At 38.2% G+C, this 27,716-nt stretch overlaps 1 protein-coding gene across 3 annotated transcripts in view; it reads right to left on the bottom strand.

The window, feature by feature from the left end:
- Positions 1-27,716, bottom strand: part of EXOC6 (exocyst complex component 6) — an 84,879-nt gene that overhangs the window by 3,741 nt on the left and 53,422 nt on the right. For 2 of the 3 annotated variants that reach the window (XM_064716422.1, XM_064716423.1), the window contains one exon: positions 20,239-20,312. In XM_064716422.1, the coding sequence (XP_064572492.1) occupies positions 20,239-20,312 (74 nt within the window). Of the gene's footprint in view, positions 1-20,226; positions 20,313-27,716 lie in introns of those variants that run through there. The other variant, XM_064716424.1, reaches the window with a different exon arrangement.

The following is a 27,716-nucleotide window of genomic DNA, read 5'->3' as shown; positions in this document are numbered from 1 at the left end:
AGTTGCTGAGAACATGCCTTCACTCACCATGCAAACAGACTTGGGAAGGCTTGATAACTCAGTTGTGAAACTCACAGCCTCAGCTGCACGTTACTCATCACTTGTTATTACCTGTGTTACACAGTTTGGGTGCCAGTCCTCACAGAGGTAATTTAAAACACAACCAAAAGAGTGGAAAGATAGGACAGGCAGATGCACATGGCAAGGTGTGAGGATAAAGCTCACAGGAGCCCAAACGATATCATCTGGTCATTAATAACTTATTGCTACTTACAGTGCTACTTGTCATGGGCTTCACACGGGACATGGTCCTTAAGGATGGACCCATGTTCCTGCAGTTGTATTCAGTAAGTAAGAAGTGAAAGATTTCATTTCTTATCCCTGTTGTACCACTGAAATAGAGGATTCTGGGTAAATCTTAAACAACCCTGAAGCTCATATGGGTGAAAGGTACCTAAAGTATCCTGCTAGCAATGTGCAGCCCAAAGCCATTGATGACTGACACAATTACAGTGCTGACAAGTTCAAAGAAACTTCCCTGACAATACTGCATGAGTGAGTTTCATACAATGCTTTCAAGGGGTTGACTCAACTGATTGTGCCATGGCTCTGGGAAATCTCAGCGATAGTGATGACTGGAAGATTACACCTCATTTGTCACCTTGCCAAACACAAGTAAGCATGTAGGGCTCTAAACAGACCATGAAGCCTGTTGGTTTTTAACACGAGGTAAAAAATTGTCACACAGAACATGAAGCATATTCTGTGCACTCAACACAGTCCTGGCCCTCAAGAATGAACTCCTAAAGAGACACTATTGGCAAGGGTGATGCACCCAGAGCTCCTTCCCTGCTCCATGCATGGTCAAAGAGCTGCATGCAACCAACCTCATGCTAATAAATCTCTTAAGTTCAAGCAGCTGTCATGACACGTGGCAGGTAGCTCAAAGGCCCAGATATGCAATCAAATGACACATGACAGTCAGTCATAGCCCCCTTCCCTCCTTCTGTGCATCTGTTCAGGGGCTGCAGTGTGACAATCATGTCCTGGATCAGGATTAAATGTGGCAGGGAGCTGCAGACACTGCTGGAGCCCAGACTGCCGCTGTGCACGATGACACACTGTGCATTTTGTCCCATCACAGCTGCAGTTCTGCACCGTGGCACACTGCTGTACGCAGTGGGCTTGGACAGCAAATACTGCATGCTGTGGGGTGGGAAGAGCTGTCTGGTGTGCAGCTCTTGGGATCTGTGTCCTGGCCATTCCTATCACCTACATCTGCCCTGGCACCCAGGCTCAGTGGATGCACAGCCCGATGCTGGTTCTGTGACAGTAGTTTTTACTGCAGCATCTAGGATCAAACCAAGGCCAAGTTAAAGCAACATTTCCCTACTACTGTTTTATTTATTAAAGCTTTCACTATTACTGAGACAATAACTGAAAATGAAATGTATTGTCTAACAAGGAATGCCCCACACTAGCATACATGGTCAAATATGGGCAAACAGTAGGTCCTGGCAATAAGCATTTCCCAGCCTCAAAAATCAGTCAAAGGCAACAGAGTTTTATCACATCATACCCGTGCTACTGGCTGCAACTCCTTTAAGGTTAGACTGTGCACAACTTGCCTTGAAATTACAATACAAAAAATGTTTATTTTGCACATCCATCTTTCCTAAGTTAACATATGTGGAAAAATCCTGACAGAAAGGCAGTCTCAGCCCCACATAAGGAGCCACCCAAGGGTGTTTAGTCAGAACCAGCTTATCATGCAGCAAAAACACTGTGAAGCCCAAATAAACTAAATATATGTACTCTGCTACCCAAGAACAATGGCAGTGCTGTGCTCTTCATCCCATAATAACCATGAAAAATAAGAATAAGCTCAGACAGGCAATACTATACCCAAGTATTTTATAATGGAGCAGAATATGCTTCCCTAGGAGCAAGGAGCAATTATTCCCTTCTGACTAGGAACAATTTGCAGAGATGTGTGTCTGAGTCATTGTGGAAAAAAAAAGGAACGAGGGAAAAAAAAAGAACAAGCTTCAGCCTTTCCTGTACACCGCCAAGAACATCCTATATGTTGTCCACTTGCATTTACAAGATACAGCCCACACTTCCACCTTATTTAGAAGATTTTGCTTTTTCTAAAGGTGATACAAGGGGAACCTTCATCCAACATCTTGGAACCATCAGGGCTGATGATCAGAGAGCAGCACTTTTCTTCTACTGTATGTGCAACAGTGTTGCTTTCCCAAACCATTACATTATTAGTCACATATATACTTCTAACATTATAGGTAACTTAAGCCTCTGGTTGCTGTACTGCACTTTTATTTTGAATTACACTCTACATTGCTTTGATTCTGTAATTTTCTCTTCATGTGTAGGTATTTTCTAGATGCCTTTTATGTGTAAACATTAGGTGTCTTTGTAGAAATAAACATCACTAGGAAAAGAAAAGGTGTTTATGTGTACTTACGTAAAAGTTTATAGTAATTTCTGACATTACACAGGTAACACTGCTATTTTTAATTGGAAGACTTATTTTAAAAGATACTAAACTATGTTTTGGTTAAAAGGTTTGGTTACTCCTACTGTAAGACCTTGTTAGCTAACAGGATCAGTTAAGACAAAACATTATAATACTGATGCTATGAGAGAAAGATCTTAAACTTTTAGGGACAGAATTCTGATTTCAAATAGGGTACTTGCACCTATTCCTCAAAGTTAGTTCTCTAGCGTTTTCCCAGTATCTAGGTGATATGGCCGTGTTTGAATAGAAATTACTCTTTATCATTGCTCACTAAAGCTTTGCATTGTATTACCTAAAGTTCAGAGCAGCTCAGCCAAAGCCTTTATTTAGGCCATCTTGTAATTACGTGAGAATTTTGTGCACTGGGAACTGCTGGAATTGACCATCCGGCCCTTTCAATGACATCTGAGCCTCTTGTCACATCCTCAGATATCATACAGATGCCCTTTCCTTTTTACTTTTGGGCAACTGTCAGGAATAATCTTGGAAGAGAATGCAACTTTGGGAAATAGCTATGCACAGAGTGAGCACAGCAACAGACAGAAGGAGGAGACATGAGCTTTGCAGATGGAAATGGGGGCAGTGTCCATTACACCCTGTGCTGGTTATACTACAAAAATCCTAATTGTAAATTATAAAGGTAGCTTAATGCAAGATGGAATGGTACAAGTTGCAATCTCTTCTGAAGCAGCATGAGCATCAGCAAATAGCTTTGGTTGTACAAATGGCACCAGTGATTCAGGAGCTGGAGATAAAACTGAGTTGTACACCTAATTTCCTACTTACCTTTCAGTAAAGTCAAATATTCCATCCAATGAAAAGTAATTCTTTTAATATATCACTGTCAGTTATGTCAGTTCTGGCCCACTCTCCTTGCTCACAATATTTCTTATGCTAAACAGTTTATTAACCCCTAATCACCCAGTTACTTCTGGACTTGATTGCATGTGTAATTACCTTTTGTCAGGTACAATTTGCCTGATAAACATGTCAGAACACTTGCTGCTTAGTCTGTTGAAACAGATAAATGCTGTCTTTCCACAGCCTTGGGGCATAATTAACAGGGAAAAAAAAGGCAGTTATAAAAACACACAGAAGCTGATTCAGAGAGGCAGGAGTTCACAGCGTGCAGCCCGCCAAGGCCCATTGCCCGGCCCGCTACGCTTGCCTGAGCTCTTATTGAGTTCCAGCCTGCTGTGACAGGGCAAAGGGGGCAGCCCTCAAAAACTGAGATTTAAAGTAGGTTTCCACGTGAACTTCAAAAAAGAGTGGGATGATGCCTGTTTGGAGGAAAAAAAAAAAAAAAAGAAGAAGAAGGAAAAAACCACACAGTGAAGCAGATAATGAAATTGGTAGAGTCCCTGTCATCATTGTGTGTTATACACTCAGATTCTCCGGGATGGGACCAAGAACGGAAAAACTAAAAGAAAGCAGAAGAAAAAAAAAAAAAAAACCAGGAAAAGCAAACAGGTCAGGATTAACTAAAAATGCTTTGTGGCATCCTTAGGCTCAATTGCTTCTGATTTCTGCCCTGTAGTGTTTGCAGGTTATGTACCCGTGCGCTACGGGGAGTGCAAAAAAAGAAATCCTTACCTGACCTCTGGATAACCCAAACAGGAGATTAGCCCATTTCCAAGCAAAGCAGGTTGTCACACTGTTAGGCCAATTGCTTCTATTGACACTTTGCATAAACATCTTACACAGGGTGATCAGAAAGGACTGTTACGCCATTAATGCTCTTTTTATTTTTTTATACCTAAGTCTTACAGAATAAAGGCCTTTCTGAGTAAAGGATAACAAAAGGGTCAAAAGGTCACAAACATTCTTTTAAGTAGGCAAAAATCAGGGAAGTTTAGATTCATTCAAAAGTGCAAATTGGAAATTTTTTGCATCCTAAACATTCCAGCACGCTCAGCTTTTTCTAATTTCACTCCTAGTAAATTCATTATCTACTTAATTGTGCATTTTTACTTTTACTTTTAAATAAGAAAAATGCTAAAGTCTTCATTTTAGGATATAGCAAGCTGTCTAACCTCCTCAGCTAATCAGTAATCTAAACAGACTTAGACATTACCACTGAAATCCTCGTGAGGATCAGTGTGAAAATATACAGAACCTTTTCTTGAAGTGGGATGACTGAACAGTCTCCCATGTACAGTTTTCACATAATTTACACAGCATGTGGTTTGCACTGTGTACAGCAAAATATTCTATATTTTCTTTTGTTTTGCTTTTGCTTTGATCAGAGATGGAAACAATCTCCCTTTAATAGTATAAAAGCCACCTGCTGGGCATCACAGACTACAGCTAATTGGCAAATTCTTTGAAATTTTGATATAATGGATTTTGACCTCTTTAATTAAAAAAACCCAAAGCCTAGAATACGGTGAACTCTTCTGGGAAATGAATAGTGCCAAGCATATACAACTGCAAGCTACACCCAATCTTTTCTTAGGAAAGAGCACAGAAGTAACATTACAATTTTTCCCTCGAGGATGCATGGCTTTTGGCCTAGGAAAAAAAAAAGACTTTTGCTAGCTATGTATCGTTTCAGTCCCTAAGATGAAGACAGAGCAAACACATTAATATTTCAATTATTTCTACTTCTACTGGGCTTTGGAGCAAGCAAAGCACCAAACATGAAGGTGACTTTTTCATTTTAAACACAGTAAACTCACAAAAGCCACTCACAAATGTTCCAGTCCGAAACATTTCCTACTCCAAGGAGCTCACACTGTACCAACCCACCCTGCCTTGTTTTAAGAAGGACAAATGGGTTTCAGGACCCAAAAGGAAGCCTGTCAACCAGAACTGTTGCTGTTTCATAATCTCTGACATAACGTTAACCTTTCAGTGGAGCTATAATCTCATTGCTTTGGGAACTCTGAGGCAGCACTGTCTTTCTTTTGTTAAAACACTTATTTATATTCTGCCCAGCATAATGGGGCCATGGTCCATGACTGGGACTCATAGGCACTGCAGTAACACAGCTACACAACAACAACAACACTGTTTTAATCTTTGCTTAGGTTTTGTGCACAAATATACATGAACATATGTTGCACAGGTATACACTTTTTTCCAACAAAAACCATCTGCAAGACCATGAAGATAATACCATCATTAGTCACCAAGTTATGTTCCTGTTAATTAAAGCTCCATGAGAACACTTACTAAATTGGAAAACAAAACATAAAGGATCAGGATCAGAATCAAAACTGGACAAAGACAGGTCTTGTTTACTCTGAACATTTCTTGTTGCAAAGGAACAACAGAACTACTTAAAATGTAGATACCTAAGTCCAGCTGGAAAGAAAAAAAGAGAGTTTGCTAACTGTAGAATAACACCATACCAACCAAACACAATTATCACTTAATCAGTAGGTGTTCATTACTGCTGACAAACATCTTGTTAGCCTGGTTAGCAAGTCTGCCTGCCACTTGCCAAAATATTTTGTTTTATTTAGACCTGGTGACTTATTTTGTGAACGTGGTGAATTTCAGAATCCCTTTTACTGATCGCATAACTGGAATAACACACACTGGTCTTGTATTTCAAAGTGTACATTGTTCTCTTGATCTGTGAATGTCTCCCCATAGTTTATGTCATTTTTCTGAATTGGTACAACAAATGGATTTTCAAAGTGATGTTATGGGGACTTAGCTATGCAATTCCCATTAGTGTCAATGGGGGTCGCAGGCTAAATTCCTAGACAATGCTTTGAAAACTGAGCCCTGGATTTTCAAAGGAAGGATAGTCTGTGTTAGAAAGGCAGTGTCTTTCAGTTTTTAAGCTACTGCATTAAAACCTACCTTTTTCTTTTGAGCACCATACATTTAGAAATTGTGTCCAAATTTGGGACGTTGAAATGTTCACAAGAATGAAATAATTTTGTATTTAAATGTTACCATCTGTTTCAAATTTATAAGTGAAATTGTATCTGTCACTATCTTGAATGTTAGGATACAATCTTCAACACATTCATAAATGTACAATGTATAATGTTATGACAGATGAACCATTGGGATTTGTTGCTATGCTAAGAGAAAACAGAAGTTATTTGTGTTCATATACTTTTATAAGAAAAAATCCTTGCAAAGGACAGAATTCTTTCCTAAAATCTGGATCGTGAGTTATGTTTTGAGAAATGCCTGGTCTTGTTACATTCATGATTTTTTTTTTTATTCTTTGGCACTTCAAATGAACTTAGGCCTGCCTATAAAATAGAATACTTGCTGCTGAAGCCACGTGAACAAGCTTGTTGCTGTTACCATAACCAGAAAAACACTCACAACATATAATTTTTACAAATCCCATTAAAACTTCAAGCAGCCCAAGATATAACATCAGAAGACACAGAAAAATAGTTTCTGAGACAAATATAAATAGCTAGGCCCTATGAAACATCCAGTACAGCAACAAGTAATACCTCTTCAAAGAAGATTTGTTTAATTACAGTGAAAATGTTTATTATGTAGTGTGTTGTTCTTCATCATTAAAGAATAAGCTGGACTAGTAGCAAAAGAACCATCTTTTGAGTCTAGAAGCAGAGAAGAGTTTGAAAAGCAGGAGCCTGGCAGACAGTCAGGCTCCAGAGGGCACGGGCTCCGGCCAAATTGCTCCTGTCAAGCGTGTTAGTCCGTACACAAAGTCCCTTCAGACAAAGCATAAAACTATGTCAATGGCAAAATTTGTGTGGATTAAAAATTGTGTATTATGCAATGGTCAGGCCATTCACCATTTTTTCTGGTTTTGAGCTCCTGAGGCGGAGGTGTACACATTCAAACAGCACACAGGGGTGACAAGTGCAGCCCCCCAAACAGGCCATCTGCCTCTCACCTGGACAAGACTTTGAAAACACAATTTCAACTGTTCAAATTATGAAGGATTTAATATAGCAGAGGTAAATCTCAGCTGGAATTTCCACTTGGCTTCTGGTTGTTTTACTAAACACAGGTTTGCCAGTAGTACTTAAATATTGACATCTACTAAAAAGAAATTTTATAGTTTAGTTTATTTGATCTTTTATTTTCTATAGGCACTACTTTTTTAATTGCACTAGACTCACAACAGGTTTGCTTTAAACTATTCACTTGTCTATGAAATAATGCCAGAAATAGCATATGATGAGGAACGCTATCCTAAAGTAAACTTCTCGGGGATTAAAACTGTACCATTTGTCTCAATCCTTCCTGTAAAAATCCATCTGAGATGATTCACTATAAAAATGTTATCAAAAAATTAAAAATCTAAAGTTAAAATTTAACTACCTTCTCTGGTTTAGAGGTGGATCTAATTAAAATTAATTTAATTTGGTGTAACTAGAATAAAATTCAAACACAAAACACACTCACTTCCACTTCCATACTGTGTTCTGGAATTGAACACTCTTGTCCCATCTGCCACATTTAATATTTAGCACTATCCATAAGAGTAACTCCAGATGCCTGCAGTCTTACAAGTGTGCATATACACCATACCACAAGAAGTCATTATCTGACAAATGCTGGTTCTAACAACTCCAAAACTATCCTTGTATAAACACACACCTAATCTAGACAGGCTGCTGTACCCTAGAACTAATCATCTGCAGAGGTCTGCCCAAGTATTCATCTCCAAGTTTAAACTTCAGTCCAGTTACTTCTAGGATTAAAGGAAGGAGCTTTAGATACACAGCCCTGGCATGCAAATGCAAACTGATGCCTATGGGAAGGCAAGTGAGCATGGCACAGCTCCATGGCATCAGCTTTGTGCTTACAGAGGAAGAGAAGACTTCAGCTCTTGGTGTGAAGCTGCAGCTTAAGAACAGACCCAGGACACCACCAGTGCAGGCACTGCTGGGAACTAGGGATTCAGTGAACGAGGCATTTCCCTCTCCCAACTTTCCAGTCATTTCTTGTCATATTCTGACTTGGAAAAAACACCAGAGAAAACTACATCCATGAAATATGCTGAAATTACATTGCTACAGAGATTGGTTCAACTTAACAGAAGGACATACAGCATGTCTACAAGGTTTATGAGCCCTCTTGAATCTGCAGCACTTAAATCTCCACAGAAGTCCATGATCTGCAGTGTGTACTATGAATCACATCACTTCCACTGAGATACCCTGAGGTCCTACAGCAGGTAAGGGGAAATAGTTTGGTTCAACACAACAGAGTAATTATTTTTTAATTAACAACTTTCTTTTGGTTTACTTTCTTTTAGCATCTGTGCATTTCTCAAAAGTTGCACATCTAAAGTAAAAAATTACAGCCACAGTGTGCCAGATTCTTCTCTTAGGCAGCCATTAAAACACTTAGAATTTTATATACAAGGTGTCTGTTTGAAATGCTTCTTCAGAAAGCAGATACAAATACAGCAACTGCTCAATAAAGTATCTCAGCTATCTTGGGTGCTGAGCTAGAATACATGAAAAGCCACTGAAATTCATGACATAACAGGCCACAGACCAGCATAATTTTGTTTGCACCCAGAAACAAAAATCTAGTGCAATCCATAAGGCACAGATACTTACAGATGTGGCCATTGTAAGTTTACTGTAAACAGATAGTTATTTCTTCCAAAGAAGTTCACTCAGGGTATGGCTGCATAACCACCCCTTATAGCAGATGAAGTTACATCCCTTAGGGAAAGCTATGCTAGACCTGAGAACCTCTGGACAAGGAATTGCAGTCAGTAGCTCAGGAATGTAAATACAGACGAGTTAAAAGGAAAGCCAAAATCACTAGGAAAAAATTCTCATATTCTTTCATGGACAATCTTCACTTTCCTCTTCAGCTACAAGAAAACATTTACTTTCCTATTTATATCTATCAAATGACTCTCAAAACACTTTAGCAAATACTATAGCCCATATAAAATCCTGGTTTTGTTTTGCTAACTTGTCTAGATAACTTGGTTTAACAAAGGCTTCCAAGCCCAGCAAGTTGCAACCTGGATACCTCGAAACTTCCTTTTCTAAATTGGGTTTTTGCAAAAAATCTTTCTCCTCGGGCTGTGGTTTGCAAACACATTAGGGAAAAATCCCATTTTGCTTAAAGGCAATAATCCAATACAATTTCTTTTCTAAGAAATACACCTTCAAGAAATTATTCTCCTTAGAAGACGCTTTTTTTCCCCTTTAGGTTATGCATTTTCTCCTCAATCCTATGGACAGTATTTTCTTTAAATGTTATATCTAAAAAATTATTTCTTATTATTTCCCTGGAAGACCAAATAATTATAAATTATTTTATATGTCATTTGCAATAATTACTCTTAATATTTTAGCTCCAACAGATCCCAGTACACATGGAACTTCTGCTGAGTAATGATGGCAAAATTCAGCCTCTAATGCCTCCTGCAATTTGAAAACATCTTCCCCTGATTTTACTTGCCACTTTGAAATGTTATCCCTTTCTAGGGAGTAATCCTGTGCTAGATTCTTTTGCTTCTTAAACGAACATTATTCTCACCCTTTATTGACTGACCAGATCTATTATCACATGTAAGCAGTGTTAATCCTCTAGTAATTAACACCCTTATTAAAGTAATTTTAACTCAAAGAAGTTTAAATCGCATTATTGGTTTTATTTCATTAAGCTATGAGGGCCGTTTTACAGTGTCACTTGAGTTTTCAGCTTGTGCCTCTCTATATCAGTTACACAGGTCCCCCCTGCAGCCACCTCATCCTGACACACACAAACCACCACCAACACCACCCCACCCAGTTACCAGGGCATTTCTGTCTAGGAGTTATTCAACATTACTCCATTTCACTGTGAACTCTTTCAACTACTCTGCATGTTAATGGATGCAAGATGTAGACACCATACTGAGCATTTTACCATTCCCAGAACTATCATTTGGATGTGCATTGGAATGACAGTATCACATTCACCCTTCCAAGAGACTCAGTATCTTGTTGGTGCCTAAAGTGAAAGAGCCACTTCTCTCCTTTTCATACATCCTTAGCAAGGGCAAACATATTTCTTTAAACTTCAGGCTGGCAAAAAAAAACCCAGAATCTCAATGCATTGGGTTGTGCCACTTACAATGGCCACTTCTGTTACTTTGAAAATAAGTAAGTTTTAAAAGTTTAATAAATAAGTTTTAAAATTGTGGGTTTGTGTGTGTCCTACTGCATGTTCCTTTCTATGGGAAAATATCTGATGGCCTATGTTGTCTTACAGATCTCAGGTAAGCTACTCAACTGACACATTTGACACAGGGTCAAAAGACGAAAACTGTCTTCTGGTTTAAGTGCATCAAGTTACACTGTGCACTCTGGAAAGTGTGGGCTAATTATGTGTCCTTCTGAACGATTTCCTGGAGGCACACTACTAAAACTGGGGAAGCTTGAGTTCTCCTGGGAATAAGGCAAGCCCATGGTTTTAGGGACTTTAAACACCATTAACTGTGTACTGAAAGTCCTTTCTTTTCTTTGGATAAAAACATCTCTTCAAATTTCTACTGTTTAAAAACAAATGTTCTTACTGGGTCTCAGAATAAACCATGGAAAATTATAAACACAGAAAGAGAAAGGTAAGAATAACAAAGTACATTTACAGACACAAATCGACTTTTAATCTTTTTATCACCTCATCCCATATTTTTAAGTTCTTTTCTCCCCATAATTTAGTGCTTCCATCTACTCATATTTTGATTTATTTCTGCATTTCTGTTATTATTCACTCTTTATTCACACTTTCTGTAACTGCAGGGTCTTTTAAGTTGCACTGTTCCTTTGCTACTAATGCTCTAGATAAAGTCCTCTGCAAGGAGGACACAATCTATATGTGAACCTTCCATGTGAACTTTGTTATTCCGCTCTTCTTTAAAATAGCACAATTTGTGAAAGCAGAAATTGCTCCAAACCTGACACACCCATAAGAGCCATAAATGGTAACATACATGACAAGCTGTGCCTAAGAACATGCTGGTTCAGTCATACTGCTTACAGTACAACTAGTGCACTTCATTCAGAAACCAGTTAAAACAAACCAGGATGAAATTCAATGATTCTTTTGCCAGCTATTGGTATCTTTGTATTAACTTCATCTCCCAAATTTCACTGACTGACTGAAGGCAGTTTAGCCAGACAGAGTAACACATTTTAATTTGTATTTCTGCAGTTCTAAGACAGCCAATTGCAAATCGGTGTCTCATTATGGTACACCCTATATAAACACTTTTGAACATATGATCTTTTTTCTTAAGATACTATGATCCAAATGAATAAACATTCATTAACTACATTTCACCAATTCAAGTCACTGCCTTACTATGTCCATGCAATTCCTTCATTGTGTTGTTATTGTTCTGAAGCTGGGAAAAAGTCTTGTTTTCCTGATGTAAAACACTCCTTTGACTTGACTGGATTTTATATTTGCACCACAGTGACTCACAAAGATGAGATGGACTTTCTTTTTCACAGAAGAAACTAGCAAAAGGAAAAAAGTGGGGTATTCTGTCTGCTGCATGTGATTGACAGATAATTTAGAAAAGGAATGAAACCTAAGTATGTTGATTGATGCAACTGAAAAAAATACTGAAGGCAAATCTGTAGGGTTAAAGGGTTAGTAGTGCTGCTCAGTACATACTACATACCAGTGGTACCCCCAGTTTATATAAGGCTGGAGAATGTAAGTGATTTTGGGGCAGAAATTACTTAATACACTAACACAGCTACCAGTTCTGCGGCTCCCCGATGGGAGAGCAGGACTTAGAAACATTAAGAGAATTCAAATAACATGTAACTTGAAGGAAACCAATAATCTTCTTCTCTTGTCTTGCTCAATTAACAATGCTTCTTCATTACTCATAGGAACCACATATTGCTCACAGAATTCAGAGGAACTACTGGGGAGATGGGGCTCCAAAACTGAACCCCATCCATCAATTCAGGGCTACAGAAGGGCCCAGACACAAAAGTGGAGATCTTGCAGCAACTGGCTGTCAGCAGGAAGACAACAGCTTGATATAATGTATTCACAAACTCTGGAAAGTTGTGCACCCAAATCTTTCTTCCTTGCAAGTACATAATTTCTTACATGACAAAGGCAAGGATCGGATGAGAGCAAAACTGCTAGCAGAAGAATAACTAAAGAGAATCTTCATTTCATTTAATAACTTCCACTGAATAGAATGCATGTCAGTGATTCAAAGTGTAAGCAGGATTTTGCAAACATAACAGGCACGCAGATCAGCTTCTAACTGAAGGAAGATATTTGTTAATTGAGAAATTATCTGGAAGTGAACCTTCTGAAACTTTCCAACCAACAGGTCCTTCTGCAAAAGAATAAGACCTTCTCCATATAAAGTTCATTTAGTGCCTTCTCTCCTAATGTCATTGGAAATGGCTGCCTCACAAAGTGTTCCACAGCATGCCAGTTATTAAAGAAATTGTCATGCCCAAAGAAACAAAAGCCTTTGGGTTCTAACATTACATGCAGAGTATTCTAGGGATTTCACTTCAACTACCAAGGATAAAATTTAGGTCCCAGTCTTATATGAATTTCCCCTGTAACTATGGGATGAGCTTTCTTGAATGGAAAGGTTTTCCAGATATATGAAGTTTTCATCATAACAACAGCTCTGTAAGTTTTGAATTAATTGATTAACTATTTCTAAACTGTGACTTGCAAAAGTAATGATGACCAAGAAGAGCTTAAAGCTGATTAAATGTGACAGTTGGTAGTATTCAGACAGAGATTCAGATATGTCCATCTAAATAGTCTTGACAGCAGCTTTTGCCAAATTTTTCTTTTCTTCTTTTTTTTTCCTTCATATCTGCTTTGATCAACCTCTCCAGTGAAACTTTTAGTGATTTCCATGACGGTATCATTTAGAAGATGAAACTGCCCTGCACAGTTCTAAGTCAAGTGTTTCACCCACACAAACCAGATCAGTAAATGTGATTTCCTGTCTCAGTTCCAAAATTATAAAATCACCAAACAACAAAATAAAATGCCCTAAGTGAGGCTTATTCAAAGGGCATTCATCTTATTCAAATACTGGTATCTGCAGGTCTCCAAGTCAAGCTGAGTCAGTGCTTCCCAAGTTCTGTGTAGTTTCTAAATATATAGTACAGATTTCTTGTTGGCTCATTTAGTTCTTGTGCGTATCTCATTAAGTAAGAGGAGAACTCAAAAAATTGTATCCCTTAAATTAACTAGCTTAAAGAAACAATAAGGAATTGTCTTATTTTTTATAATTTCCATGATTTAGGTACCTATGCCATTCCTTACTGTTGATGAAGAGATGGCATTCTGCTTACACACTAATACCTCACAGGCTTTTGTGCAATATCCTATACTTTCCTTTGGAGAAACTACTAAGTAGGTTTTTGTCATAGATGGAATGGGGTATCTTGTAGTTAAACAGCCATATGTATATAATTTTTGTTAAGTGAGGTATTGATAGAGCTAGTGAAGTAACAGCATTTGTACACCGAGGTTTTCAAACCTGTTTTCAAGCATGGCCCCTCATCGTTAGTACACCATGATCTACAGCAAAAACCTGGTACATGATCAGCATGTTGTTGACACTTCTTTGCTGAAAAAGGAGTATTTACATGAACTGGATACAATCTGTTTCGCACTGAATTTGATAAATGATTTAATGTCCCAAAGAATACACAGGCACCTAATACCCAGCATGTGTGCTTTTAGTTTCTGGCACTTACAGGGTAGGAATACTTACTACCAGGAAATTACTAACTTGCCATTCTGCTTTGATTCTGCAAATCCTTATCAAGATAGTGAATCCAAAGCCATGCTTGTTTTTGACCCCCTGCTGCCAATTTCTGTGCATTTGTTTCCCAAGCTTCCTAATTCTTACCAGCTGGCAGGTATAAATCCCATCCCAGTGATGAGCCAGCTTGTTTCTGTGTACAGAGCACTGATTGAGATCTTCCTCACAAATATCTATACACACAGCTTGTGATCTGAGCCTACTGTGATTAACTACAGGCTTTGCAGAACACAGCTGAGAAGGAGAAATCAAGAGATTCCACTGGGGAATATAAGTACTTACAAACAAGTTGTCACATTTGTGTGAAGAATTCCTGTTTACTTGGAAGAATATAGTACTCTGAAGAAATATTGTGTCTTCCCTGCAAGGCACGTAATGCACATTTTGCTTGCAGTCATACTCAAATAACTTTTGTCATTTTAAACCCAGAGATGCATATGCATGCTACCACTGTATGATGCAAATACATGAGATATTGAACATTGACTTGTGCCTGTTCTGCTCAGGTGTGCCTCAAGCCCTCCTGCCTTAGTCCCAAGTCAATTTATGGAGAAGGGAAAGTCCAGGAAGAATTGCCTTCCTCTTCCAGCAAAGTGAGGGTCTATACTCTGAAATCCAGGGAGATGCAACTCCTGCTTTGTTGCTGTCTGAAACCTGAGCTCCTTCCTTTAGCTAAATAAGCAGCATTGCACTGAAAACTAGAGAAGCACAAATCCCATTACATAGCAGCCTGAGGCTGGGCTTCACATTACAGATGTAACATGCTCCTCTGCTTCTTCAGAGAAGCTGGGGAGTGCATAACAGGGGGAAAGGGATCAGTAAGCATTGTGAAAGAGCCTCTGTGAAGATGAAAGTCTCAGCAACCATTTCCCTCGGGAAGCAAAAGATGAAATGCTCTATACTACTTTCTAATTAAAAATTCAAACTGTTGCCTTATGAAAAATGTCTTACTTTTATCTTCAAACTCTGAAGTTTTTAAGACTTACTCCTAAACATACTGTTGGGGATTTCTCCCTCTTGAAAACTCCTGATGTTTTTTCAGTTCAAGACTCAGAACAGAGGTCAAGGTGGGTGTACCCCACTAATTTCAAGGCCTAGGCACTCTGTGGGCTGGCAGCGTGTAAAGGAAGCCAGAGCACACCTTGAGAGCCCTCAGCCTCCAAGAGTTATGGCCAACAGGTTTGGGAACAGGCTGCAACTTATTCTCTGAAGGGCTCAAGAGCACTCTCCACAGGGAATACAGATGGCAAGAGCTTTGGCAGGCTGCACGTTTGGGAATTGGAGACAAGCCAGAGCTGAAACGTAGTTACTGCCACAGGAAATCAATTCAACTTAAACACTGCAAGCATAACAGTGGGGAAGACTGATCTGTCACCCTGCCTTCAGTGTCAGAAAATCCTGGACCGAGGATTGAAGCCCAGTGGTCTGTTACATACTTCCTACCTACCTACCTCAGAGTTACCTCTGAGTTACTTCAGAATGACAATGCTATGTCTCAGTAATGAAAGGGAAGAAAGAGGAGAACTATATTAAGTAGTGATAACAACTTCCTCTTTCAAATAAATTTACATTACATTTTTTGCATGGAACACTACAGTTCACAAGGTTAGCAGTATTTCTCACCAGAAAATACATTCCAGTATAAATGGACAAGCAACCAAATAAACTATCAATGATACAGAATTAGAAGAAAATGTATTATACTTCTAAATATCAGGATTTGCTGATGGATACATGTTGCATACTACCAATAACTTCAGTTCCTAGAAGTGACACATACTTATGTACACAGACCATGAACAAAAGTCTGACAAAAATGTATCTTCTAATGTTTCTATGATAAATTACTCTCTATATTAATCATATTGATTGTGTCATGACTTTGCGTCCAATTTATCTCTAACATTGAGAAAATACAAAACTGCGGAAAATCTTCTAAAATTTTCCCCCACACTTAAGCAGAGCTTATGGACATTGTGGATCACAGCCCTTGGTCTTCCATCTGAAGGACACCACCATCAGACTGTAAACTCTGTTTGCCATGTGGATGGAGATACTGCTACTGTGGTTGCTTAACTCTGCAGTTACCAACAGCCTATGATTATTTTCACTTGAGACTGCTGCCTGATGCAGGACCAACACTGACAGCAGCTGGAAGGTGTTAACAACACGTACTTAAGTGCCAAAAGAACATAGATAAGACACAGTTCTCCTCAACCCAGCAACACAAGAAAATTCCACAAATCATCAAGCTAGATGAGTACTTGTCTGAGATGAGACAGAGGAAGAAGCCCCTAAGAAACAGTGCTGATGGTGGACAGAAACATGAAGAACAACTTGTCAAGTCAAAAGTGAAACAAAGTCAAGCTGTGTTGGCAGCCTAGTTATATCTCTGCAGGAAATAATTTGATTTGAAGAATAGGTATCTGTTAGCACTCACTCGATTAAGAATCAGGACATTTGGCCTAGGACAGCAACTGCTGAACTCTCAGCTTACCACAAGGTTATTGTTCTTGTCCACTACATACTACACTGGCTCTCCAAAGAATAACACACAAATGATAATATTCATGTCTTATCCTCACAGTACTTAAGTGTACAGGACATACAAGAAACTGCCTCACGTTCCAGAACTGTAACCCTAGTCTTTAGGCAGTAAAGAACAGATCATAACCAGGAAGAAACTCATTCATGTCAGAGCCTGTGCTTCCTCCTCTGAGATGATTCAAGTAAGACAAACGAAGACTTGTTTACTTTGGAAGGTTAATTCCAATTGACCTAGGATCTGAATTGGTAGCAAAATCCCCAAAGATTATTCTTCCCTACTTTGGGGAATAAACTGCACTATTTACCCAGGTTCCCTGTACAGACAGTAGCAAGAAATGATTGTCAGAGAGCAGTGCAAGTTGCAGGAGAGCTGGGTCATCTCCACAAGATGCCAGAGACAGTGTGTGTAAAGCAGCACATGCCACTTTGATAATTGCCTTACTGAGATGGCCCCTCAATGGCTTTAAGTGGGGTCAAAGGGTGCACCTAGGTGTGACCTCAGGTCATATGCTAAGACAAGTGGCATAAGGCATGACACAATTACTGCAGCTGCACAGATCCATGAATCTGCCCCAATTTTCTGCTTGCTAAACTAGCTGGAACTGCAAGTTTCTTTCTAGATGATCAAGTGGGATCAGCTAACCCCAGTTGAGATACTGTGGTGATAAAAATAGCACAAAAATCTTTATTGACTTGGGTTTCTTCAGATTACAGAGATCTTTAAAGAGCATGTTAAGTATGACAAAAGCCTGAGTGGAGAATAGTATAAAGAGACCGAGGTGGCTCAAACAGGACATTGGTTAGTGCTTGCTCCTTTGTGATTTCCGTCCTCTTAGAGCTTCCTGCTACTAACTACTGCTGTCTTCTTAGACACAACTCTTTCCTGTGCCAGCTGTTTCTGTTTGCTCTTCTATGTCTGTGGAAGGAAGAAGGAAAGTGGGCTTGCTGGGGGAAACATGCTGCCTACACACTGTCTCCAGGGAAAGACAGAGAATCAAGAATTGGTTAGGTTGAAAATACCTATGGCAATTCTTCTCAAAGCTGGTCCTCCCTACATGGTAATCATTCAGGTGTAGCTCCTCTCTCTGTCTTCCAAGCTGGCTCCCTGTAAGTGACTTTACTTTGTTACTAAAACATGCTAGAATATGCTACTGCCCAATCCTCATTAATCTTACCCACTGCACTGGTACAGCACAGAGGGAGTAGCTGTTGTTGAGATAACTGGCTTCCATTAGCAACCATGTGATTGGCAGGACGATAAAGTCTTTTCCCTTGCAGGTCAGCTGCTTTTTAAGAAGAGGGCAATCCTGCTGATCCATCTTTTAGCTACAGTCTCTCACTGAGTCCCAAATCTCCTGCCTTTTAGCTTTGATACGGTTCAAGCTTTCCCCCTTGTATCAGCCCCTACCTGTCATCAGCTCCTCTGTACCAAACAGCCAATATCAGGAGTTTGACCTCAGGGCACAGTCCGGGTGGGCAGGTAAAACCTGACCACTGGACCTACTTCCTTATCTTTCATATCCTGCAATTCATGAAGAAGTATCAAATTCAAACTAAAAAACAGAAGCATGACCTTTTATAAGAACCTTCTGAAAAAGGCTCTGTTGCCTTTCTAAGTATTCTTGAAAAGAACTGTCATCTACCCTATTAAGACAGAAATGCATCACAAATAAGGAGAAGAGGGAAAGCACTGAAAATCCTTACTAAATGGTAGAAGTTTTTGATGTGTGCTTGAAATACCTTTTGGTGATGCACACAAAAATATAGTAAAAACCAAACCAAATCAAACATGCTAGAACTGTTCTACATCTGCAAGCTCCAGCTGCAAGCCAATAGAGAGTTGCTCACACTTTTCCTGTTTATAAAATATATTAAGTCAATCAAATTCACATGACCTACAGAGCATCCTCTGTAAAGTGCTTGAGAGAATTCCAAATATAATTGCTAACATAAATGAAGAGCTACCATAAACAACATAATACTTACTTAAATAACATACTCCCCAGTTAGTGCTTAAAACATACGAAAATCTTTACTTCCTGTAGCAAGGATGTACACACCCCTCTGCATATATGGAAATCATGTTTTCCCTTGAAACAAACATAGGCTCTGCAAGGACTCCACTTAGGCAAATGACAGAAATGGTGCCAAAATCTCAACATCCTTTCCCTTCAAATGAAATGATCTAAGTACAAATTGGAAGCTGTTTAGTCTCTTTTAACACTGACAATAAAAACAGAGTTAAAAGAGAATCCAAAAGAGGAAGGCTGCTAGTCAAGACAAGACTTGTGGCATGAACAAGTCTTGTAGCCATAATCCTGTACCCTCTCACATTGTACACACATACCCACTGTAGATATTGTTCATTATTATATTACTGTGAGAATGTAACAGACAACCTTAGCTTTTAGTTTTTTCATTTAAAAAGACACAATATTTTACTAAGTCCTTTCTTACTACCATGAGAAATCTAAATACTTTTGCCTCAAGAAGCTTCCCTTCTGAAATGCCCTTTAATAATCTTGTTGTGAAAAAACTACTAAACTATTAAAAGCAAAAATATTCTCACTATATAGACCATTTGGTATTTGGTATAGAATTCTTTCTACTTTCTCCTATTTTTTAATGACTTTGATAGGCTCATAATGGCACTGAAAAATATCACCAACACCTGCAGAAGGGTAAAGATCTCCCATGTGCAGTAAATTATTCATTTCACTATTTATATGATACTTACAATTCTGTGAAATAAATCCTTTGTAAAAGGATTTCAAGCATGAAAATGTTTTGAAGATTCTTTATAATGGTGGTTGTAAGTCCAAATTGACAAGATTTTAGTAGATTTTAGTCTGGGAAAGCTTTCCTTTTGGCAAGGTCTGTGGAAAAGTGCTTCCAATATTACAGCATTTAAAATATAATTAAATTAAATTTCATGTAGAATAAAGATCATCCAGTTGGAATAAAGCTGTTTCCAACAGTTTAAAAGAATTCTACGCAACAAATTCAGGAAAGGAAATGTTAAATAATACGATGCCTGATTCTGCTATCCAGAGAGTAGTTTTGTAGCCAGGAGCAAATGCTCACAATGGAATCAGACCAGCACACACCAGGATGACATGTACACTCTTGCAAAAAGACATCACAGGATTTTCACAAAATTGTCAGGACCAAAATTCAATCCAGTATTCCCGTAACAGTACTACCAGTAGCACAGTGCCCCCTAACCACACATTGGAGAAACAGTTTTATACTAAATTACAGGGAATAGTGCCACTAACAACACTTCAAATAACTGCTTTTCACAACTAATTACATGGGAATGCAAAACCATGAAAGGTTCTTGAATTTAATAACTTCAGCATTGGTCAGAAGGGGAAATTAGAAGGATAAAAAACACCAACTAGTGTCTTACTTGTCTGAGGTCGATGAAAGCTAACTGCAGGGTGTCTCCCTGGAATCCTGGCACAGGCTCAGAACTAGCAAACACTGCAAAAAAAAGGTTAAAATATTACGGATGTAGATTTATTTTTTTTAGTCTAACAGAAAAATCAAGCTCTATGCAATATAAATGCTAAGTAGCATAGTTTCATAGGAATAGTTTAACAACTCACAGCGATTTAAACCAAACAAATCAACAAACCACCTTTTGACAGTTTTTCCCATAATCCTAAATAATAATACTTGTAGGAGTATTATTAGAAATTTTGCTTCAAGTTCTAACCCAGTAGCAATGCTACAACCACAGAAACCAAGATATTTTTTAGCCTGAGGTGCATGATTACTGAAGAATTTCAAAATAATACCGATTCCATGGCTGTCAATGTATTTTCAGACATCTGCCTTTGTTACAGCAAACCTTCACCTCCAGCCAAACATCATTAAAAGACAAACAGAGAGTTGGTTTCATGTGTAGACAACAGGTAGAAAGCCCTACATGCCATGGTCAGTGCAGAGCTGAAATGTCTGCTCATGCCTTTTAGCCTGCTTATCCGTAATGAACTTCTGCTCATTCTGAACCCAAAATTGGCTGTCAAAATTGCCAAGCAAAAATATATTCATAATACAAAAATGGCAACGCTGAAAGTGAAAGAAAGTCAACTACTTGTATAAACCAGGAAAAGATCAATAGTTGTTAAACTTAAGAATAAATACACTTTTTGTTGTTATTATCCCAGTCACAAGTTAGCAACAAAGACAAACAACAACTGCCTCAGATCCTCACTCAGTTTAGGTATCTTATTTCAAAAGAACTTGACAGTATTTTTCTTATGCCCTTCAGGTAGAACTCTCAACAAAACGAAGTAGATACAACTGCAACAGCTTTAGAGAAGAGCATCCAAGGCAGTAAAAAGGTAATATTTTTTTCCAAGTTTGAGAAACAGGTCATTCAATTGTAGAGGAAACAAAACAAATGCATCCAATTTCCAGATCCAGAGCTAAACTCTACTGCTCTTAATACTAACATTTAGAAGTTATATGAAATCGTTAATGTATTTTCTTAAATGGGTAGTTAGAAAACATGGATTATGTTGGAGGTAAAATTCAGAAAACCACTGCTGTCTGAGCTAAGATGATGGTAAAATAATGGCTTACTTCTGAATGTATGGTTTCAACCTAAAGCAGACTAATGAATTCAGATGGACTATTTCACAAGTCTAAAAATGAACTACATGGAACACAATTTTAGATACCTACTTACTTAAATGGTACAAGAAACTACTAGGACCATCTCAGAATACTTAAAAATAGCTTAGTAATAGACGGATATGGTATTAGAGTAGCAGCTTTACCAGTAGAAGCAGAATTTATTACTTGTATTACACTGGTGCCAAAGTTATTTTACGAGAGTCATGCAATAGGAGAATTAATTCAACTGCTATAGAACTTTATTCTTTATCAACTAAAGAAAAAAATAACAATCAAATGCCTTAGGGAGACCATTGTAATGTCACAGACAAGTACTGGTAACATTGGCAAATGCTCACTGATTACTGTATTCAAGTGTGAATTTTAAATTGTCTGGTCTTCCTACTTTATAAGTAACACCAACTTTCTAGAGGCGTTTTCATGGAATTTTAATTGATTACAAACATGCCCTAAAAAAAAAAAAAAAAAAAAAAAAAGAGAACAGTAGAAAAACATACCTTACATTCAGTATTTTATAGGGAGAGTTTTCTCACAATAAACTCTTTAAATCAGGAAAGACAAAACAGCTTGTACAATCACCAGCCTGCAGAATTACAAAGATGCCTAAGCCTAGGAACCTTAGGCCCCCTGCTGCACAGCCTAGGCTGAAGGCCCGTGTGTCTGTCTGCATGGCTGTCCTCCTCAGGTATCTCATGGCCACTCGGAACACCCTTTCTAAGGACAGCAAAGCTGAGCCAAACCCAGAGTTTAAAACAGAACACCACACTCCAGCACGGAATCCTAAGCAAAGCTCCACAGCAAAGAGATGAGAAGAGATACATGAGTTGTGAGCTATGGTAGCACATTAATAAGGAGGATATGCATGGTGGTCAGGAGTCTTTTCTACACCCCTTAAAGCAGAAAGGTAAGGCCCACCAGATCATCTGATCTGATCCTAACTTTCTGTTCTTACACAGTACACTGTCATCAGTTTCCCCCACCAGAACCTCAGCTCTTCCAGCTACTCCACAATTATAGCTAGCACCGGGAGAAAGAAGATCAATGGCAAAAAAAGGGTTACAGAACTGAAAAATAAATAGAACTGAAAACTGTGACCTTTGAAAAGTCTTTTCAGTTAGCTTTTGGCACTTTACACTCTGGAGATATCTTCCTACAGCAGAATACTCTTACATGCCACAGGGCAAATATTTGCATCTTTTATGTGCTCATCAAGCTAAGAGAGTTTGGAATTTATCCCAATGCATTAAATAATACAGAATAATTACGTTTCTCTACTTAATACCCAGTAGCATTGCAGCTGTAGAACAAGAAGTACATAATGTACCAAACCTAATTGTTGTACAAGCTTTGTTCTCTTAAACTACAATTTTATACTACGAATGCATTTACAACATTAGGGACACTCATTATAGCGCAAACATTTATTCTCACATTTGGAACATTCTGACAGGTGACTACAATAGAATTTGCCTCATTATTATAATTTCATGAGTTCAGAGGGCAAAAAGATAATCTACTTATGGTAACAGTCAGACAGTTCGCCCTCCACCCTCAGCACAGGGCTTTTAAGTTTTGCTAACAATTTTACAAAGCTAATTAAATATTTTCTACTGCACAGCATATTAGGAAGATATAAGAACAGGATTAACATTCTTAATGCCTTTGTCCTAAGGGCCCTTTTCTAGATAGTTATGAAACACTGTCATATATACATCTTTTAAAATATTCACCCCCTACAATCATTCTAGGCTTAAAGAGGATTTGCAGGGGTAGGGGGCTGGTTGTTGTTTGGCTTAATATGCACAAAAGCATTCTGGAATTTTATAATATAGGAGAATGAAAGGCAAAGATCACTATTAAACTGTCACTCTTAGGGGCAAACAACTGGCTGTTTGGCAGTTTGAATCAAAAACTCAAATATTTTGGAAAAATCAGTTGAAAATATACATTATATGAATCTGGTATTCACAAGGTTTTTGCTAACATCTTCTCTTCCTCTGCTTTGCTGATACTGTGTATTTAGAAAAAGAACAATGTGGGTCCTCAGTATGTTCAATCTCAACATACTTCCTTGTAACAGAGAGTTTAGAAATATAAAGAAGATAGGATCAAATGAAACAAATATACAAAAACAGGCTGGGAGGTAACACATAAATTATAATGATTAATATAAATGTTGCAAAGATTACTTCAGTCCATTTTCTTTTTAATATTGTGCTTTGATCTTATAATTATATTTTGCATACAGGATATATGAGAACAGACATATATACATATATGTATTAATGGAGATCTTAAGATAAAGGCTGTATCTACTAAATGGAATTTAAGATCTCTAACTGTAAATTGCACTGAATTTCTACACAATTCTAGATTTATTAACAGGTCTCCTAATTTTTTTGGCTCAAAAACCCATCTTTTAGGCATCATCTGGTTGTGTCTTTCTGTTGGTCTGGGAATTCAGAACCTAATTCTTGACAAACAGTTTTGCTGTTCAGTGGAAGAAGTGAAAAACCAAAGTCCAGATTTTGAATCAAAAGCTAAATGAGGACAGTTTAACTCCAGCCTCATAGCATTGGTTCACAGGCGGGACAGCAAAGCTACAGAAGCATTTTTAAAGGAAGAGCAGAGAATCAGGCGACTATCTCAGCCACTTTGCAGCCCTGTTGGATGCTCCAGCTGTTCAAACAGGCCTGGAGGGAGCCTTGCTGAGGGAGCTGCCAGCTGGCCAGGCAGCAGCCCCCGGTGCCAGCAAGGGCTCTGTGCTTCCTGCGCCCCCGCGCTGCCACATGCGGGCGGCAGATGAAGGATGGCCTCCAGCCAGAGAGGTAACCTGACTGCCCAGAGGGGACAGGAGGCACGTAAGCAAGGGGCCTCCAGAGAAGAATATGTGCCTTTTCAAGGAAATACAGTATCTGAGTTCCCCAGCTTCTGGTATGTCCACCTGGAGACCACTTTTGGTGCTCAGCAGAGAGAGAACACCTTGGTCAGGATGTCACTTGCTCTTGGACACTGCCACTCTCCACGCACTGGGGGAAAGGAGGGACTGCCAGGAAGCCACACAGAGGCTAATCAGGAAAATACAGAGTACTTTGCTCTAACTCTCCACTAACCCTTGCTTGCTTATAGGCAAGACCCAAAACCTTTTCACCCGTTCATATCTGGGTGAAGAAGGATGCTCACTCACCCATATTTCATCCCGTTAACTAATCCTGCCTCACAATTCATGTTAAAATACATAAATAAGAAAACCCAAAAACATTTAGCTCTTCCAACATTTACAACTTTAGATAAGTGTGAATTCCTTAATAAGAACCTGATGTAAGCTAAGTAGATCTGGATGGTGCCTCTGAAAAGCTAATGTTTTATTATGCACACCTTTCTTCCTGTAAAGTGAAATACAGTAACCCACATTTGAATTTCATCTTCAAGAAACAGAAACACCCCCTTCCCAACACATTTCCTTCCTTGGGGAACCAAAATGTAATATTCAAGAAAAAGACCACCCTTTGGATTTTATTCAATGGGACTTAGTACGTTCTATTTTCTGAACAGTGCTTCACTAATCTCCATCATCCTAGTGAAAATAACCACTAAGAAAGAACGGTACAAAATACAGGCATAAAACACTGCTCTAGGTTATAAAATTTGCAGAGGAAGTAGAGAAATACTTTCATTAGAACATTAGGACAAATTAAAATAAAACTAAAATCTTTTTGGAATGTTTGGAAGGAAACAAAAACATGCCAGAAGAAGCATGAGATGATGATGACTTTTTTTTTTAAGAAGAGAACTTACTGACTTTAACAGATTGCTGGATTGTTGTTTGGACTGTTCATTGTTTTTAAACAGAAAAGAAAAAAAACTAACAAATTATCATATTTTTCTGATTTTATTTAGATCTCTCCAGTTCATATTAAAAATAGTAAAATTATGTTTAAGATCAGAAAAAAAATTCTACAATATTGGCAAGAACTTTTAAAACTTTGCCTTCAGATATTAATAATTTTCTACATGTCATCTAAATTCTTAGTTCAAAATTCATCTGAGTATACTCCATTGTAAGTAAAATGTCAAACCCATTAATACAATACAGTAGAAAACTCCCAACAGTTGTGAATTATTCGCCCACTCTAAGCACTAATTGAAATGTCACTGTCGTATCCATTAATCCCACAGCATCAAAGAATAAAGCTGGGGGAGGGTGATGAGCAAGAACATAAATCACAGGCATCACAGTGAGGCCTGGAATGTGCCTGTGATGGACCTTATGAATGAAACAACATCAGCAAAGCAGTCTGAGTAAAACCTTGTGTCACTCCTTTATTCCACAGACTGCAAAACGTGGTTGGTTGCAACACACTATTCTGACAAGCTTCCATAATTGTATTTAAACTGCTCAAAGGGTTTCTGTGCAAAATAATGTTTCCTAACATGCTTTAAAAGCTTTTCACACAGGAAGAAATTAAGTTCACTCTATCGGCCTTGTACAGCCCATGCTAGAAATTACACAGTGGTGGAAGAATGTATTTTCCAGTTTTTAAGTTACTAGCTTTATGAAACTTTCTTATTTTGGCCAATGCTTTGGTATGTCCTGTCTGTGCCATATACTCAAAATAACAGCTATATATGAAAAACCATGTCGTCTTACAGTTATATTACTTTTTTATTTTAAAATAATGAAATGTTATCATGTTAGACTAAATAAAACTCTACTTCATCTTCACTGATGAAGTTTCTGCTGTGCATTAACCAAAGATGGTAGACAGAATGGCAACAGAAATTAGGATGACACAAATCAGGGCACATATCAGCCTTTTCCTGAGAAGGAAACGGTCTGAAAACAAGCCAAAGATCAGATGACAGCTGGAAACTGGAATTTCTCCCTTCTTTGCTGTGAATATATTGTTCATAATGTGAAAGTCAACTGCAAGACATGCATTTCATCCCTGTTCTGTTAGAAATCCCAGGGTGAAACAGGGCATTAGTCATCTACAGAGAGTAGTGAAGTACTGTGTTGTTCACAGCTGATATTTTAAATATTAGAAACAGAATAATACTGTAATGGACAAGTTTTCTTCACTGTTACACCATGTGTTCAGAAGGTACTTGATGGTTTAGTGCTTGCATTAATTCAGCTTTTTAAGATGAATGATTATGATGTCAGTGCTTTGAATACTGTGTAATTTCTCTTTTAACAACTGGTATCTTTTTTACATACAGGAAGCTACACAAATGCACAAACACATTCCCGTGTACCTACCTGAAAAGTACACTGATAAATTTGCAATATCAAGCATACTAAAAGTAAGAAAAGTCAAACCATGATCTGCTTGGTTAACATGTACAATCACGGAATTTTAATGTCACAATCACAAATATTCTATCAATTTGACCCTGAGAGTCCTGTCAGTTTGTTCCATGCCCCGAAAGGCCTTAAGGCTGGACAGTCAGGGACTGTCACAAAGATGCCTGCTCTGCCTGCTACTGAGTTCAGCTGGAATGCAACAAATAAAGCAGGAGAAGGAAAGACAAGTATATGGTTAAAATGTCAAAAACACCCCTAAGTCTGTCCCACAAGAACCTTTTGTGATGCTAACCAAACTGCTTGAAATTAAATTTTCAGTTTCCCATAGGTGGCTGCTAATGGAGTAGTCACCAATTATTTTCATGTATCCAAACTAAAAGCCTCAGGATATGACTTGAATAACTGCCCCATTTCACAGTTGTCACCAAAATCATTGAGTTCTGTGCTTCAAATACATAACAGCAAAGATACTTTGGAAAAAAAAAAAAAAACAACAAAAAACAACAGAGCAGAAGAATGTGAAAATACACATTGAAAAAATCTCTAGTGAGCCTTTCCACTGTAGCTCAGCCACCAACTATACAACCAGTCCTAACACCTATTCATGGAACTTCCTTCCTACAGATAAACGGATCACCCTGTGCCACAAGCTCCATGCAAAACACAAGGTAATTAATCCTGCCTTCAGTGCTCTATTGAACCAGTTTGTAAAATAATTTTGATACCATATTTTAAACAGTGACAGCAAAAAAAATCTAATGTTTACTAAATGAGTACTATTATTCTGCATAGTAAGGCAGTAGCAGTTCTAGGAGTGAGGAAACCCTACATAACAACACATTTAAATATCTGTATCATAATAGATGAACTCAAGAGAAAACATTAGAATTTTATAGACATTTGACTTTTTTTTCCTAACCATTAAAACTTAATAT

Source organism: Zonotrichia leucophrys, chromosome 6 (assembly GCF_028769735.1).
Source record: "Zonotrichia leucophrys gambelii isolate GWCS_2022_RI chromosome 6, RI_Zleu_2.0, whole genome shotgun sequence".
NCBI classification, from domain to species: Eukaryota; Metazoa; Chordata; class Aves; order Passeriformes; family Passerellidae; genus Zonotrichia; species Zonotrichia leucophrys.
This window is presented reverse-complemented; position numbering and strand designations above follow the sequence as displayed.